At 41.3% G+C, this 17,373-nt stretch overlaps 1 protein-coding gene across 1 annotated transcript; it reads right to left on the bottom strand.

Moving 5' to 3' along the window:
- Positions 1-2,462: 2,462 nt before the first annotated feature.
- Positions 2,463-16,844, bottom strand: ctnnb1 (catenin (cadherin-associated protein), beta 1). Its single transcript, XM_041793402.1, has 17 exons — positions 16,690-16,844; positions 10,085-10,135; positions 9,167-9,391; positions 8,807-9,060; positions 8,477-8,715; positions 7,966-8,167; positions 7,712-7,856; positions 7,383-7,486; positions 7,089-7,223; positions 6,772-6,975; positions 6,159-6,317; positions 5,884-6,003; positions 5,637-5,787; positions 4,737-4,858; positions 4,540-4,600; positions 3,538-3,788; positions 2,463-3,253 (listed from the first exon to the last, which is right to left on the bottom strand). Exons 2-16 carry the CDS (start codon positions 10,095-10,097, stop codon positions 3,574-3,576), a joined length of 2,349 nt encoding a protein of 782 aa, XP_041649336.1. The 5' UTR covers positions 10,098-10,135; positions 16,690-16,844; the 3' UTR covers positions 2,463-3,253; positions 3,538-3,573.
- Between the last annotated feature and the right edge of the window lie 529 nt (positions 16,845-17,373).

The raw sequence follows: 17,373 nt of genomic DNA, 5'->3' as shown, positions 1-17,373 counted from the left end.
TCCATCATCCAAAAATTGTAAAGAGCATGGCACAACTACAAACCTACTGAGAAATGGACTTCCACCTAAACTTACAGGCTGGGCAAGGAGAGCATTGATCAGAGAAGCAACAAAGAGGCCCATGGTAACTCTGGAGGAGCTGCAGAGGTCCACAGCTCAGGTGGGAGAACCTGTCCACAGGACAACTGTTAGTCGTGCACTCCACAAATCTAACCTTTTTGGAAGAATGGCAAGAAGAAAGCCATTGTTGAAAAAAAGCCACAAGGAGTGTCGTTTGCTGTTTGCCAAAAGCCATGTGGGGGACTTACCAAATGTGGGAGAAGGTGCTTTGGTCAGATGAGACCCAAATTGAACTTTTTGGCCTAAACGCAAGGCGCTATGTAGAGGAAAACTAACACTGCACATCACCCTGAACACACCATCCCCACCGTGAAACATGGGGGTGGCAGCATCATGCTGTGGGGATGCTTTTCTTCGGCCGGGACAGGGAAACTGGTCAGAATTCATGACAAGATGAATGGAGCCACATGCAAGGCAATCTTGGAGGAAAACCTGTTAGAATCAGCAAAAGACTTGAGACTGGGGTGGAGTTTCACCTTCTAGCAGGACAACGACCCTAAACATACAGCCAGAGCTACAATGGAAGGGTTTAGATTGAAGCATATTCATGTGTGAGAATGGCCCAGTCAAAGTCCAGACCTAAATCCCATTGAGAATCTGTAGCGAGACTTGAAAATTGCTGTTCACAGATGCTCTCCATCAAATCTGACTGAGCTTGAGCTATTTTACAGAGAGGAATGGGCAAAAATTTCAGTCTCTAGATGTGCAACATGGTAGAGACATACCCCCAAAAGACTTGCAGCTGTAATTGCAGTGAAACGTGGCTCTACAAAGTATTAACTCCAGGGGGCTGAATACTTTTGCACACCACACTTTGATTTTAATTTGTAAAAGATTTTGGAAGACATGTATAATTTTCCTTTCACTTTACAATTATGCGTCACTTTAACTGGATCTATCACATGAAATCCCAATAAAACATATTTATGTTTGTGGTTGTAACGTGAAGAAATGTGGAAAAGTTCAAGGGGTATGAATACTTTTGCAAACCACTGCATATCTTAGTTACCATGGTATCAAAACAGGTATGAATGCCTTTTGAATTTCATTTTTGTGTTAAAGATGGACTACAGTAAGTTTCTTAATTGTTTTAATGGTAGAAACTTTACTATCACAGGAGATGATTGCATGAAAACAGGAGTGATAAGTCTGTTAGTAAGAGGTTTGATTAGAGGTAGATAATAGTATGTGCTCTGTTTTGTTGTGTCACTACAGCCTGACAAAAGCACAGGTCAATATGCATTGGTGCAATTTTAGGGGATGTCAAATGATTTAAATATTTAACTGCAATTATTTCAGAATTTTTATAGTTCATCACTAGTAATGTCCTTTTTGTTGCCTTATCAAATTCCACTATTTTGCATTTATCACTGTTACTTTTAGATTTTTGTACCATTTTAAACTAAGGTTGATTTTCTTCCTGTTTGAACACTGACCGGCCTTTATTTTGAAAGAAAATAAGGAACTTCAGGTATATTGAAGGTTATGAAATGAATTTAACCACAGTAAAAACAAACTTTCTATAGATTAAAAGGGAAAATAAGTGAACAGTAAAAAAGTCAAAAGTTTGATAATGCATGGTTCAAATGATTTTGGACTTAATTTTTAGAGTGAAATGAGACAAAAAGGAGCAATAAACAAGCGTTTAATGGGATTTGGAAAAAATAAAAATGCACTAATTATGGACTTCAATAAACCATGCTAAATTCTGACAGCCCTTCCTTGTGCACTTTTAATGTTTCAAGGCCCTTTGTATTTTTTTAAAAGTCCTGAGTGCCTTGATCTAGATCAGCTATTTCAATGTTATTTAGTCACAATTTTTCCCCTATTTTAAGCTCAGATATTTAGATTGCTCCCAAATACCAAACACTGTCCCAGAAACTTCTCTAAAAGAAAATATTGCTGCGTTCTCATGTAGTCACTACTTCCTGTTACAAAAGCAAATTTTCACAGATCCCATTTCAGCTGTGGTGAACACAGTGAGAGATGTTGGACTTTCCTGCCAACCTGACTGGGGTCTTAGAACAAGTGTGGAGTCAATTTTTCCTGTTGATGAAACTTAAATTTCTCACCTACACTGCTCTCATACACATAACTCACTCATGCTGTGTCCAACCATTTCCTTTGCCATTTAAAAAAAGGTGAATGCAGCTTTATTGATTCAGATGCCATAGATTGGCTAACAATTGTGACAAGGTGTGGCTGCACATTAAATTCAATGTTGCTAAATAAGAATAAGACTCTTGTGGGTAAAATGCTTAATTTAGCAGTGTGTTTCTGTGTAACTTGAGAGTCCCCCTGGATCAGAAGTGTTAGTGAAATAATAGCATGACTCATCCAGGTGAAATGACAGTCCATTTTATTGTTTCAGAACACAGCAGGCTACAGCAACCAGCTCCTCACACTACCCCCTCCCCACAGAAACAGCAGACCAACAGGAGTCCTCCTCCCCCCACTCCCTCTACAGCCACATCCCTCCAGCTAGGTCAGCTACACCCCCTTTGGAACAGCAGAGACACATTAGTGTCCACCTTTAAAGCAAGAAAATAGCTTGATATTTGGACCATGATTTCCAATTCATGTTTTTTTATACAAAAGCTACACAATGTTACACTTGATCATCAGAATACAATTCAACTGATTAACTTTAGTGTTTGGACACCATTTAAAATGTGATCAGATTCTTTACTTTGATGGAGCATTACCACTAAAAAACTCAACACTACCAGAGACTTAAAATACAAGGGACTGCAAAAACAAGAAATGATGAGTATCAATTCAGAAGAATGGAAAAGCAAGCTAGAATCAGTTTGTACCATTACAGAGTTGAGGAAAACAGAATAAAAAAGTAAAACAACCAAAAGAATTAAAAATGAAAAACAAAATACATAAAAGGGATTTAAAAAAAAATGTTGAGATCAAATCCATGTGTCATGTCAGGATTTAAAATCAGCCTTGTGCCAGGCTGAGAGACCAGAACCGCACTTTTATCTAGTTTGTCCCAATGGAGTTCCCATAGACAGGAAACTCTGCTTTGTTGTCGTTGTTGAGTCGTCTTCAGGCACTTTCTGAAACCCCGCCTCCTCCATATGGGCGAATCACGATGCAGGTTCATCCAGATCACATGATACAGCTGCAGAAAGGAAAAAGGAGAAATGAGGAGGTGAGAGGAAGGAGACAGGGCGCAGGCGTTGGTTAAGACCACACACAAAGATCAAACACTGTAACATCACACACACAGCACATCACACAGCTTTGTAATTAGGAGCAGTCTGAACATGCAGCAGCCACAGTGAGTAAACCCACTCCCCTCTCCCCCCTCACATATTTAATCCAGACAGAAAACCTCCACAGTCTGCTACTTTTACTCTCAGACTCAGCTAGCACACGGCCCCCCGAGTGTGAAGAAGCTCTTACCTAGTAGAAAGTGTAGTGTAATGTTGGTCTTGGTATTTACAAGTCGGTATCAAACCAGGCCAGTTGGTTGGAGTCGCCAGGTGGAAGGCCCTCTATCAGCTCCTGGGTGTGTCCAAGGTCAGGCAACCCCTCTACAGGGGGGTAGTCCTGGCCAGGGTGGTGTGCCCCGCCCAGATCGTGGTCCATCATGGGCTCCATGCCCATCGTGTCCCCTCCGTAACCCCCTGAGTGGAAGGAACGGTAGCTGGGGTCTGGTGGAGGGAGGAGTCGGTGGAGGAGAAGCAGGGGAAGCAGAGCAGTTGTTAGAAGCATGTTAACAAACCAAGCCGTCACACAGTAGTACGATCATCAAACAACACAGCAACACAGCACACGCTGTCCGACCTCCAGCACACGCAGCTCTCTGTCAACGCTGACACTTGCAGATTGATCACTGAACTTTCTCTTATACGCCAACTAATGCATCAACTAATTTAAGTTTTCTCATTTTTGCAGAGGGCAACTTAAAGCTGTCAGTGCTGGAGAAACGGTGAGCTGTGCAAATTTAACAGCCAAGTCCCAGCCTGTTGATCAGTACACAGTCCAAGGTCCTGCTGCTGTTGGTACATGTGGAAGGAACAGTGATAAAAGCTACAGTGTTGGATTTCCACCCATCTTTGACTTAACTTGAAAGCATTATTGCCCTGCACAACTGACCCAAGTTTCCTGAGTATCAGGAACTTTAAAAGTCATCACCAGTAATAATGATGGCTGAATAAGACTTAGACACTGGACTGTGGCAGATCTAGTGTGTAAACTAAAGGCAGGGCAAAGGGGGATCCATTTTCAGGGGAAATAACAGGAGGGAAAAGTACAGAGACTGTATGCCAATCAGTAAAGGAAAATCCACTCAGACTGTTTTTACTGCAGCCTCACTGCTCTGGTAGCTGTAACATCTCCATCACCTCCTGTGTTTCTCTCCTGGGAGCCCCCCAGCCAGCCAGAGGTCAGAAGGTGACTTACCTTCTGGTCTGTAGCCCAGAGGCTCTCCCTGAGCTCCAATGTCCAAACCCAGATCTCCAGTCTGCAAATAAGCACGTACAGAAGGTGGTTAGACAGACCTATATCCAAGGCTCAGGATAGACAACATCAGAGTGGTTTGTGTGCAAATAGACTGATCAGATTTATTTTTAAATAGATGATTTGAAGCTACTTTATACCTCATTCCAGGCCATCGGTTCTGTCCTGAAGAGCGAGCTGGTGAGTTCTACTGAGAGGCGTTTCTTGTAGTCTTGAGGTTTGTCCTCTGACATACGGAACAAAACTGCTGCAGCATAGGTAGCTGAAGAGGAGGAAAAAAAATTAGGAACAAAGATGTCACATAAACCCTATCCACACATGCACAATATTCCAGAGAATTTGCATAATTTTTCATGGTGAGCTGCATGTGTAAACACAACCAGTTAAATTTTTCACCCTGACTTTACCCAGAACTTCTCCTGCCAGCCTCTTAGGATGCTCCCTCCCTAACCTCTCACTTGTCTGACAAGGAAAACTTTCTGCTTTGAGGAAAAAGTGTAAAGAGGCAACTAAGAATGTTTTTTGGGACAAGACTAGTGAAATAATCTAGAAATGCATGTCAAATAAAAGCTTGTATACATTAGCTCATTCATTTTAAACTTAGACTAGAGCTGCACGGTTCAGGCAGATTTGTCTGGATTATTTTGATCAATGATTTTCTAGTGTTTTTACATACACACTAAAATATAGGAAAGCAAGTTGAGCAGTTTTGTCCTTTTGGCATTTACCTAACATAATGTAAATAGGGTAATGTCATTCTCATCTTATTTCCAACAGTGGACCAAATTGAGTTTCTGTGGACAGAGCACTCATGCTAAATGCAAATAATCGCCATCAATCCTGTGTCTTTGATTATGAGAGTACCATTATCACGATTGTGATTAAAAGTCAATTAACTGTGCAGCTCTCACTTAGACTTAACGTTCTACCAAAGAGTTATCAAATCAAAAGCCCTGATCACTGAGTTGAGCTGGCTCTTGTGAACATCTGTGTAGCTGAAGTGCAGCCTAGTTTAAACAAGTGCATGTTTGTGAACTTACCAACTCCTTCATTGCGGCTGTGTAGCAGCTCTGTGAGAGGGGCAGTGGCTCCTTCAGCCTCGATGGCCTCAGCAGCTTCTTTGTCCTGAGCCAGTTCACACAGGACGCCTGCTGCCACACGCTGGATGTTCTCAATGGGAGAATACAACAGCTGCACACAAACAAACAAGATGTAAAAAGATTAACATCAGAACTTCACAGTCCTTAGTGAAACAACAGGCAGTGCGGGAGTGAAGAGCGCTTTTACCTGTACAAACAGTGGAATGGTGTTTAGTCCTCTGATGACTATTCTGTTGTGGACGTCTCTGGCGAGGATGTGCAGTGCTCCTGTGCAGCCCTCCACAATCTCCTCCATACGAACTCCCTCCTAGAAAACCAGTAAAAGCTCTGTTAGTCAAAGTGTAAATGAGCCCTAACTAACTCTTCCATCATGGATCAGTCATTAATCTGTAGGTTCTGATGAATGAGAGGATGACATCTGATAATTTTATACTGGGGCTTGTTGTGAGGGTCTTTTCTTACCACAAACTGCTGCTGCGTGCCACCCATGCTGGTGCGTCTCTGTGTGTCTTGGTGTGCTCTGACCAGCAACTGAACCAGTCTGGGGATGGCTCCCTGCTCTCTCAGAGGAGCATGGTTAGCAGGGCACAGAGCCAGGTTACGGATCAAACCAACAGTGGCCTGAAGAGAAAACAATAATTTATCAGTGAGGCTGTTTTGAAATGTCCTATTTAGATATTTAGCAGTCATGAGATCAAGGATGAAAGCATAAAGTTTTTTTAAGATCTTTATATTTGTATAGATAATACTTTAATTTCTCCATTTGAAAGTTGCTCTTACAGGCTGCATGTAAATATAGCTTGTAATTCAGGACTCGCTCATTTTCTGTCCAATAGTGAGAACAGAAGTATGCAATTGCTTTATTTACATATCCATCATGAAAAAACACCATAACACACCAGGGGTCAGGAATCAGACACATTCAGCAGCGTCTACATTGGACTGAGAGAAACAGTCACTCTAAGGTCAAGTGTAAATACATTTTACTGAAAACACAAATGTGTCAGTTTAAGGGTCTGCAAATGTGGCAGACTGCTGCTGGCTGCTGTGTTTGTTTGGGCCTGTGTGTCTGTACCTTAATGAGTGGCCAGTGTGATGGCGGGTGCAGTAATTTGACAACCACAGGCAGACCGTAGTGCAGTCTGACAGCGTTCTGTGCCATCTCAGCGTCCTGGTGTCTGGATGTGAGGTGACGAAGGGCACAAATAGCTGGTTCTGTAATGTCTTCTCTGTCTCCGGCCCGCAGTACTGTGCGAACCAACGCCTCAATACCTCCAACCTAGAGGGGAACACAACAGATTATGGATGCACCAGAGACACAGTACAAGTGATGTTTCTATCAAACATTTGCTCTGTGACCACAAAATTACACAGCTGTATTTGTGTGCTCACCTGGCAGACCATCATCTTGTTCTTGTAGTTGTTGCAGGTCAGATTTGACAGGATGCCAGCAGCACAGGTCACAACGTTGATGTCATCACTGCCGAGCAGCTGGACCAGAGTTCCTAGCAGACCTTCCATTCCCTCCTGCACAAAAACACAAAGTGAAGAGAGCATGAAAGGAAGCTCCAGCACAAAGTATGAAGGGCAGTGTGAATTTTAGCCACTTAAGAGTGAGCTCTGAGTTATTAAGTCATTATCACAGTCATTCTCTTTATGCAATAAAACATTTGGGGCTCTCCTCACCTGTTTGGTGGCAGCATCTGATAAGTTCCTGAGAGTCCAGAGACAGTTTTGGACCAGTCTCTGGCTGGGGTCTGTCAGGTGGAGTCCCAGAGCCTGCATACCTCCTAGACACAAAAACAAAGATGAACTTTGGATTTTCCAAACATCACAACACACTGCAGCATTTTAACTGCTGAAATCAGACCAATCAGTAAATGTTTATGTTGACGTTATAAATGTGTTTAAAGCAAGCAAACAGAGGGAACTCAACCATTAATCTACAGTTTGTGTTCACTGGTTGTGTAATAAGAGCTTGTGCCAACACTTAGATGCTACTTGTGCAAACATACCAGCTTCTACAATTGCAGGCTTGTTACTGGAGCAGACTGACAGAACTTTGAGGACTCTGCTCGTGGTCCACAGCAGCTTTTCATATGTATAAGTCCTCATGATGTTGACCAGTGCCTGGGGGCCACCGCTGGCCAAGATAATCAACTACATAGGAAAAAATAAATAAATAAATGTTAGGTTATGTCATCATGGTGGCCATTGTGGTATGAGCACTTAGTTTTACAATCTAAGCTCACATGTTTGACCCCCTCACCTTGCTCTCCTGATTTCCATAGGCCAGGATCTGGAGGCAGTCTGTGGTGATGGCCAGGAACTTGACGTTGGTCTTGTTGAGCAGTGCGACCATCTTCTGTAGACCCCCGGCTAAACGGACGGCCATCTTGGCTCCTTCCTGGTGCAGGAGGAGGTTGTGAAGGGTGGTAATGGCGTAGAAGAGGACAGAGTCCACGGGTGAACTGTAGAGCAAACAGGGGCTGTTTAGAGTTCTGATCCACTGGGAAATAAACACTAATACATTTTCGATTAGGTTTCTCTGAGCTTCTTCCTCCCTTCATCCTGTGCTTTAATGAGTTAACAGATAAAGTGTTTTTATTTCTCTGGTAACAGCTTGTAAGCCTGTGTGTTGTTAAAAGTAGCGATTTAATAATGATAATATGATTACAGAAATTATTCCCAGCTTTCCAGTAACAGATATTTAAAAAAATTAAAGTAATCATTTAAAAGAAACGCCTCGAAACAAGCATTTTCCATCCACCTCTACATACCCGAGCATTTTAACGAGGGCTGGTATTCCTCCAGATTTGAAGATAGCCAGCAGACCCTCTCTGTGGTGGGACAGGTTGTGGAGTGTTCCTGCAGTGCAGCGAGCTGTCTCAACATCGTTTGTGTTCTGCATGGTCCTCACAATAGCAGACACCATCTGAGGGGAGCGCATGATGGCGTGGCGAGAAGCTTCTTTCTTTGAGAGCTGGTGGACCATCACGGCCGCTTTGTTTACTACAACCTGTGGAGGGGAGAGAAAGAATAGAAATAAAAGTAAATAAGGAAAAGTAAAACCAAAATAATTTAGAGGGAGCATTTAATAGACATCTTACCTGGTCTTCATCATTAAGCAGTTTGGTGAGTTCTGGTATTGCTCTGGTTGCCAGCTCAGCGTCATCTTGGTAGTTGATAAGATTGACCACAGCGTGTTTGAGCATTTGTGAGGGCTCTGCCAGCCTCTGAACGTTGGTGGGGTTTGCTGCATCATACTGTGTAGAGGGTATCTGCATGCCCTCCTCAAGAGTCTCTGGGAACATTGCTGCACGCACCCGCTGTGCACGTGTCATGGCGTACTGACCATCTATGTCTAGAAGACACAGAGGATGTTTTTTAGTATTTAAGCTGCATTTGGTGAAATGTGTAAAATATTTCATGTTATGTGTAAAGATGTGCTTGTGGGTAAAGTGTCCAACCTTGGACTTGTTCCTGGGAGAAGTTCTGGTTGAAGCCCTGCTCCCACTCATACATGGCCTGGTTGTCCACATCCTCTTCTTCAGGGTTGCCCTTCCCACTGAGGGAGGGGGCAGTTGTGGTGGCTCCTGAATGGATGCCTGAATCCAGGTATGACTGTTGCTGCCAGTGACTGACTGCAGCCTTACGGTCCGGCTCCATGGCCATGTCTAGCTCCATCAGATCAGCTACAGACACAAAGATTTAGATGGTTGGCTCAAACTAATCCACACACAAGTCAGTCTAAAAGTCAGTATAAGAGATCAGCAAATGCAGTTGAATTATTATTATGAATTGTTTATTGTTATGAATTATTATCTGTTGTCCAAATGCTGCAGCTTGAATAGATTTTATAAGTGGAATTATGATCATCACAGCACCCCAACAATCACAGCTGGTAAGTATCCAGCAGCAGCTTTAACCACTCTCTGAATTCTAATTTCTTTCAATTTTATGTTTAATCTTTAGACAGATTTTTAATGTAAGTCTTTAATGTAGTAAAATTGTAAAACACTGAATTGAAATGGAGTTCTAATGTGTTGTATGACTAGCGCTCTAGTTAATGGATTTAAAACTTGCTCTTCAAGTTGTTTTAACACATATTCTTCCTTCCACTATGTGTGATTTATTATTGAAGGATTCGTCAAGCATAAAGTTGAATTTCATGTACTCCAAATTTCAAATTGAAATCAATACCTAAATCACTTTGCTCTGATGAGAACACAAATCATCAGCTGGAGAAGAGGCCGTTTTTAACAGCAGCAAAGGTTCACCTATTGTTTATAAGCCAATATGTGGCAGAGTGAGAAACAGTGAGATGCTGACAAAATAATTACAAAGAAACTTTAAAGAGTAAGAAGCAAATTGTTTGATTAACTCACCCTGGGAAGCCATGTTCCTTTCTCAAACTGCGGCCAACACAGCTTCCTAATCTGAAACAAAAAAAAAGGCAAAAAAAAAAAATCAGTCAAACCTCCGTAGCACCTCATCCTCCTTCATTATTGCCCTCTGCTGCCCCCTATTAATCCCCTTTTCCTCCACTCAAACAGAAGACATTTAACTTTAACACAAATGGACTAAAGAAGCGATTTCAGCAGAAAAAGTAAGGAATTAATAACAGAATTGGTTAAAAAAAATCTTCAAGACCAGCATTTCCTTTCCTTCCTGCCTCCTCCCTTTTTTGGATTTCCTCCTGTACTGAAGCCAGACATGCAAACAGCAGCCGTTCACACACACAAAGCCACCATTAAGTGTAGCAGCTAGCAACCATTTAGGTGAGGAAGGACGGGGGAAGTGGAGCACTGGGTGGAGAGAAAAGGAGAGGGAGGAGGGCGTACACATTCCTGAGCATGCTTTGAAGCTGAACCCACACTCTGCTGGAAAGTAAACACAGGCTATGGCAGGAGAGAGGTAGAGCGAGGGAGAGGGGATTAATTCAGAAAAAAACAAGGAAAATTGAAACAGAGGAGTTTTCAATTCACATTCAAAGATAAATGTTTTGACAGTAACACTCCAAAGCAGGAATTGGGAAAATGTAGAAGAAAATCCCAGCTCAAATGAGACAGCAAACAGGAGCTGTATATCCACAGACTCGAAATCCTTTTGTCAAACCCTTTCCAAATAAATCTCTGGTTAGTCCTTAATGAATTCTCCTGCAAAGTACAGACTAAATCCCTTTCACTCTCACGGCACACCAGTCTGGACATGTTTTAATACGAGACAGGCTTACCACAGGAAAATATGGGAATAGCAAAGTAAGAGTCATGAATTGATTCATACCTTACTCATGATAGCAGAGGTGACTAACAACCCATTAACCCTCATCCAGTAACAACAGGCTTCCCTGCTGAGAGCTTATCAAGTCAAAACTAGGCACACAACACTGGACCTGCGTAGTCTGGACTACACATGAAATATACCAGTTATTGTTAACACCTTTTTTCTGCTTGACCTTCGTTTGACAACAGCCCAGTAATAGGTAGAGTGTCGAGACTACCTCACATAGCCTTGGGTTTACAAGCTCCTAACCACATAATGCCAATGAAACTGAAAAAAAAAAAAAAAACAAAAAAAAAAAAAACCCAGAACCCCGTTCTGCTGGAGAGGCCCAACCATATCCCAGATAAAGTTCAAAGTGTTGGATTCAAATTCTGAACAGCTACTTTTTCGCCTTAAGGCTGAATGCAACAGGTTTTTTTAACAGAACTAAGGTTAGATGTAGTGACAATGGAAACTTTGATGTTGCTGCTAAAGAGAAATAGAAAAAATGACCATGAGAAGTATCATTTGATATTTCATGTTTCTGTATGATTTTTAAAACAGGCACACTGCGTTTTGAAGCTAATGACATTATTTTGATTTTGGAGGTTGTAAGAGATTAAAACAAAACATGAAAAAAAATCACCTGAACAGTGAAAAAGCCAATTAATTTTCAAAGACTGCACAGGAAATAAAGAGGCCTGTAACACTGGTCATTAAGTCTGCCACGAGTACGGCATTAATATTAGACAATAATATTATAGGTAATGATATAACAGAAACAGTAACAATGTTGAATCTAATGTGCTGACCTTTATTGATTCTGTATAGACACTAACCTCTCTAGTCTAAATAAGAAACAAAAACAATCAGCAATCTATTCAACAAGCACAACAGTTTTTGTTGTGCTTAACTTCCAATTGTAAGAGTTTTCATTGATTTCCATTGTTTGCGTGAATGATTATATGAGGGCTGAGCACCTCAGAGTGAGTCTTCTCAGAGTGTGACCCTGTAGCCAGCTTTTGGTGTTTTCGAACATCCAACAGGTTCTCTTTCTTATACACGGTGACATTAAAAATTACAGAGTATTAACAAGGACAATGTCTTCTATACTCAAATGGATATAAAATGTTCACAGAGGACAAAAATACACAGCACACAGAAATTTGATGGCATAACTGTCTTGCCTGAAAGCCTGTGGATGTGTAGGAGTTTCCTGAGCTTTAGATGGTTGCTGATATGTAAATTCACCCGAGGATGGCTAAACTTTTCTCTGGATGACATCCCTCCTCTGGCACCCACACTGCCCCAGCTCAGCTGTGTCATTAAAGCTCAATCTGGAGTCAGGCTCCAAGACTGTGGTTCCCAACCACAAACGCACCAACTCAAATTTACTCTTCACACACCATCCTCCAAGCCTTGCAGAACTGCCCTCACATAACCTAGTCCTACCCTAATGGAAGCCATATGTCCCATACAAGGCAGCATACAAAATCACAAGTTCAATCAGCGCACACAGTAGAACCATTTATGATTCACACTAGTGGAAAATGTAGGTCGTTTCATCCTTCTTTGAAAACTGAGCCCATGACAGATTTTTAGATGGGCGAACAGGAGAAGTCTGCTCTCAAATTGAGACACAAATGATAGCTTTTCCATAAACGTCAAACTCTGCCAGTAAAAACAACAACAAAAAGTCATTATGGTAAAAGTTCCTGGAGACCAGGCTACCAGCCGGGCCACAAAAACTCAAAGACATGTTTCTTTGAAGCCAGATGTGAATTCCCATATGTTGAGCGGAGCTGGGTTCAGCTCAAAACCATAAAACTGAAACCAGATGACTAATGAGTGACACGCCAGTCATGACAGAGTCAGATGGCTCTCTTTGCTCATGTTTGTGGGATGAATCAAAGTACATGCTAAAGGAGGAAGTCACATGATGCTATTCACTCAAAATACCACTTCAATATGCATATTATTTATTTTTCTCTGCTTGACTGACTAATGTAAGTCTAGATGGAGATTAAATGTTAACGGACACAGACGAACAGCTCTACAAACTTAACTGTCACCACAGAACTACAGTCAACAGACATAACTCAAAAGACAGGATAACTGTGCAACACAGAACAAGAGGCCAGGAGTAGAGGGCTTCAGTAGGCCTTCAACAGAATAGGAAAAAAATGAATTCATAAAAGAAATGTATAGATTCCAAATTCAAGTTTGTGATTTTATCATATTTCACCAATGAAGACAAACATTCCCCTACATAAAGTGACACTTTGATGAGGGTGATAAAGGCATCATTTTAAAAATAAATCCCACCGTTCTAATGTAAAAGCAAACTTCTATTTACTCATGCTAGGCATGATAGGGTATTCTTGGTCTAGTGTGGGTCATTAATTTTGATTAAAAAGCATTGTAGTACCTCGACTGCAGTGTGGCAATACATTGAAATATAAATCCAATTTATTACACTAATGTCCTTCCCCCTGGAGACATCTCAACCAGTCAGACAGCCCCAGAAGACAGATATTTGAATGACAAACATTCACAAAGAAATCAGAAAATACCTGTGAAACAGCAAAAGTAGCCTAAAGAGGTTTTGTTGTAACACTGCCCCAAAGTTTCCCAAACAGCAGAGAAATCACAGCTCAGAATGATGAGTAAGCAAGGTGCCTAATTATAAGTGATATTTAAAACTCAAGGAAAAAGTATTACAGCCATAAAATATTTAACTGCAGTTGGCATGACTTCTTCTGTTCAACAAAGGAAGTGTGGCCATTAATTAATAGGTTTTAACATGATATCTCTCTAGATGGCAAAAAGGAAGTGTAGGTTGAGACAGGGCAGGAACTACAGATGACTACAGACTATCATAACATCACTTCACCTTGTGCAAATCAAGCAAACACTTTCTTTATGACACATGATTTGACATGTAAAGACTGACCAATTATCCAGTTAACATCAGCAGCTAGATGAGCAATTGTTAGAGCAATCTGTGAAGTATGTGGGAGATCTTGCTTCTCAGAACTCTTTCAAGCAGAGGGAAGAATAACTGCAGAGGCAAACAGTCCCCATATTCACCTCTCCAAAATGAACACCTACTGTCCCTCTCAGTTGAAATGAACTGATCATAAAGTGCTGAAAGTCTTTTCTATTTATTTATAGATGAATTTCAAAGAAACTAAAAGCACAACTCTAGCCTATTTCCATTCAGTGAAAGGAATAAAGTATCCATTCTGTCAGCAAATCTGAACCAGTTGAGCCTCGAGGTACCTTGTGTAAAGATAAGGTTTCATGTTGCCATTAAAAAATTGTGTTTTACACATTTATTTTAAATTGCATTTCAGTCTTTTGACCTGCAGACATGTGTGGCTCCTCTCATCATGCTGTGGCATTTAAACTAGATTAATTGGTGCGAGGAAGTGTTCAGTGCTTGTGTTGGGAAGAAAAAATATTTACAGAGAATTGGACTTCAAAAGAGTTAAATCTATTTCAAACTCTGGCACAGCCTATTTTCTCTCAAGTGAGAAAACACAGAGTTCAATACATCCATATGAGTAAATGACCCAAACAAGCTGCATTATCGGCTCCAGCAGTGAGACAGGAGCTGCCACAGGCTTCAGTGCTGGCCACATAATGTGCAGGGTCAGCAGCACTCACTGCTGGCTGCCAACAATACAATGAGCTCAATGCCTGCAGCCGCTGCAGTGTGTGCTCTGTCTCCACTGCAAAATGATGGATGCCCACTGAGACACAGGAGCTCCAGGAAACACCTAGGAACTTTTCTGTCCAATATTTATCAGACCATTTCAAAGTGAAAAATTGTAGCATGGTTGAATGTAGAAACAGCTGGAATTAATCATACAAAACAGAGCATCAAATCCTTTGACATATTTGTCACTTGTCACCTTAAGCTTTATTTCTGCAATGATCCTTCCACATAATGTCAACATAGATGTTCAAATTAGCAACCTTTTTTTTCTTTAATTCCAAATTGTTTGACTGTATAAACTTGTGTTAAAAGAAAATGTCAACTTGCAAAGCCAATTACTGAGTAAACACCACAATAAAAGGTTCTAGTCCTCACTTTTTCAGGTAAATTACCTCATAACATACCACAAGCGGTGTCTAGCCCACATACACATTTCCGTTTTACCATTTCAGTGTACCGGTAAGAGAACATTTTGCTGACAAGATTTGTCAGTGTTTCCGTCCATTGTGCAATCTGATGGGGATTTTTTAACAACAACAGTCTACAGAAAAAACAGCCATGGAAGTAATCTCTGGGGCAAGAAAACACAAAGAGCTGATTAAATGTATTCAGTTATGGTGTTAAAACTCAACCCCAAGTTTGTATCAGATGAAATTAACTAGTTTAGCAGGTAAGCTTTTGCAACAAAAAATTCAAGCATTATTTGATGAAAAGTCAGCATTCCTATGCCGCTGTTTATTCTTATTGTAAATTAGTATTTTTAATGATTTCAATATGATATCAAAGGCTTTTAAAAAGAACTTAAAATCCCTCCAACAACTCGTCTCAACATTTTCCAGCTGAAGCATCACATCGCCTGTTTTCTCTGTCTGCAGGAAAGAGGACGCACAGCGGCGTATTATCCAACTTTTACCCCATGGTTGCAAACACACACCTGGCTGTGTACAGGAACCATGCAGAGAAAAAAAACATTATATTAAATGAAATGTTTGAATGACCAGACGCCAACACACAGCAAACTAACTAAATAATAGTGCGCTGCCCCCTCCCTGTTCCCCACAGCTGCTGGCTGCCCCCGACTTTCTTGACTCAGATTTCACACTGTGGCTCCTCCTCGTCTTCCTCCCCATGCACAACGGCTGGGAGGAATTTGTCGGTCTTTGTTTAAATGGACGAATGAAAAACACACTAACCCTGGCCTTTGAGTCAGAAACACACTGAAACACAACCAAATTGATACAAGTTTAGTGGGGTTACACTAAAAGATAACTTTATATAACCGTTAAAGTTTCAAACGGTTTTCAGGTAGTCGAAGTTCCAGCTAAACTTCGGACTGATTGTTTGAGCGGACGTGGCCCTCAATCATTTTGTCTTTGCTTAATTTAAGGTTTTATTCCTGACTTCTCAAGATAAAGCAGAAAACATATCCACGATAGGACAAGCCCGAGTCCTCATACAATAACGAGAGCCTGTTTAGCTAAAACCAGCTGCAAAAACAAGACGACCAAAAGGCGAAACTCAAGCCGAGTAAAAAATGAGTCAGACCAGTGGTATGTGGCCAGGAGTTTAACATGGCTAGTACTAGTTATGCTAAATTAACTTGGTTATCATCAGTTAATGTTGAAAACTGAAACAAACTGGGTCCCGAAAATGAAAATTTCATTCCGAATCCAGCTGAAGGTTTGTGATTCAACTGAAAGGCAATGAAAACCATCTGTTCCGTTAAGCTAACCTTGTTCGGCAACTGCCGTTCATAAAGCTCAAACAAACCATGCGCTGATAAATTACATGTATACAGAGTTTTCAACACATAAGTTCCATTGAGGCGGTGGTTGACTTATCCCAAATATCTGCCGTGAAAGCAGATGGCTCGCTAGCTGCGGCGGCAGCATCCCTGGCCGGCCCGCACACTAACAGCGTCTCCATTCCTGCTGGCGTTCAGGCAAAGCCCGACAAGAAAAGACTCGCAAACTGAGTGAAGACGAGAGTTTGAATGTTGAAGCCTACCCTTGTTAACACAGAAAGTCCGTCCACTCGGATCCTGGTGAATAAAAGCCACTTAGAAATGGAAAAAGTCGAGGCAAATGTGGGGACGAGCGTCAGCCGGGAGCCCTCGTCCACCCCCTCCGTCGTGGATAGATGTTGACTTGGCCGGAACAGCAGAGACTGAAAAATGTAAGATGGCGGCGGTATTATATAGACCGGAGAACACCTCCAGCGGTCACATATCCTGCCGTGCACTCGAATAAAATAGAATCAAATATCTGAAAATGCCCAAAACTCATCACTACCAAGCGTCTCCGCGTAAATTTTAGGATGATAAAATCCGAATGCATTGGTTGTGACTGTTGAATGATAATTTGGAGTAAACTAAGCACAAATCAATGCTCATGACATGAGTATGAATACACAATTGAATGAAGTTCCGGCGGACTAGAAATAGGGAAATCCGATACCTTTTTCCCAAACTTAAAGCTCCTGCAGAGTCAAAAAAGAATATGCATTTTTAACCAATTCAGATAGACAGACACTAAAATGGCAATTTAATTCCCTGACATTTCTGATAAAAAAATAACATCAAAGGTTAAAGATTAAGTAAAATATTTAACGAGACTGATAACATCATGAAAGACAGCCAAAAGAAACTAAATTCAGCTTTCACATGATTTTCACAAATGTGCATCTTCAGAA

Source organism: Cheilinus undulatus, linkage group 8, assembly GCF_018320785.1.
Source record: "Cheilinus undulatus linkage group 8, ASM1832078v1, whole genome shotgun sequence".
NCBI classification, from domain to species: Eukaryota; Metazoa; Chordata; class Actinopteri; order Labriformes; family Labridae; genus Cheilinus; species Cheilinus undulatus.
The sequence above is the reverse complement of the archived record's forward strand: the minus strand, read 5'-3'. Positions and strand labels throughout refer to the sequence as shown.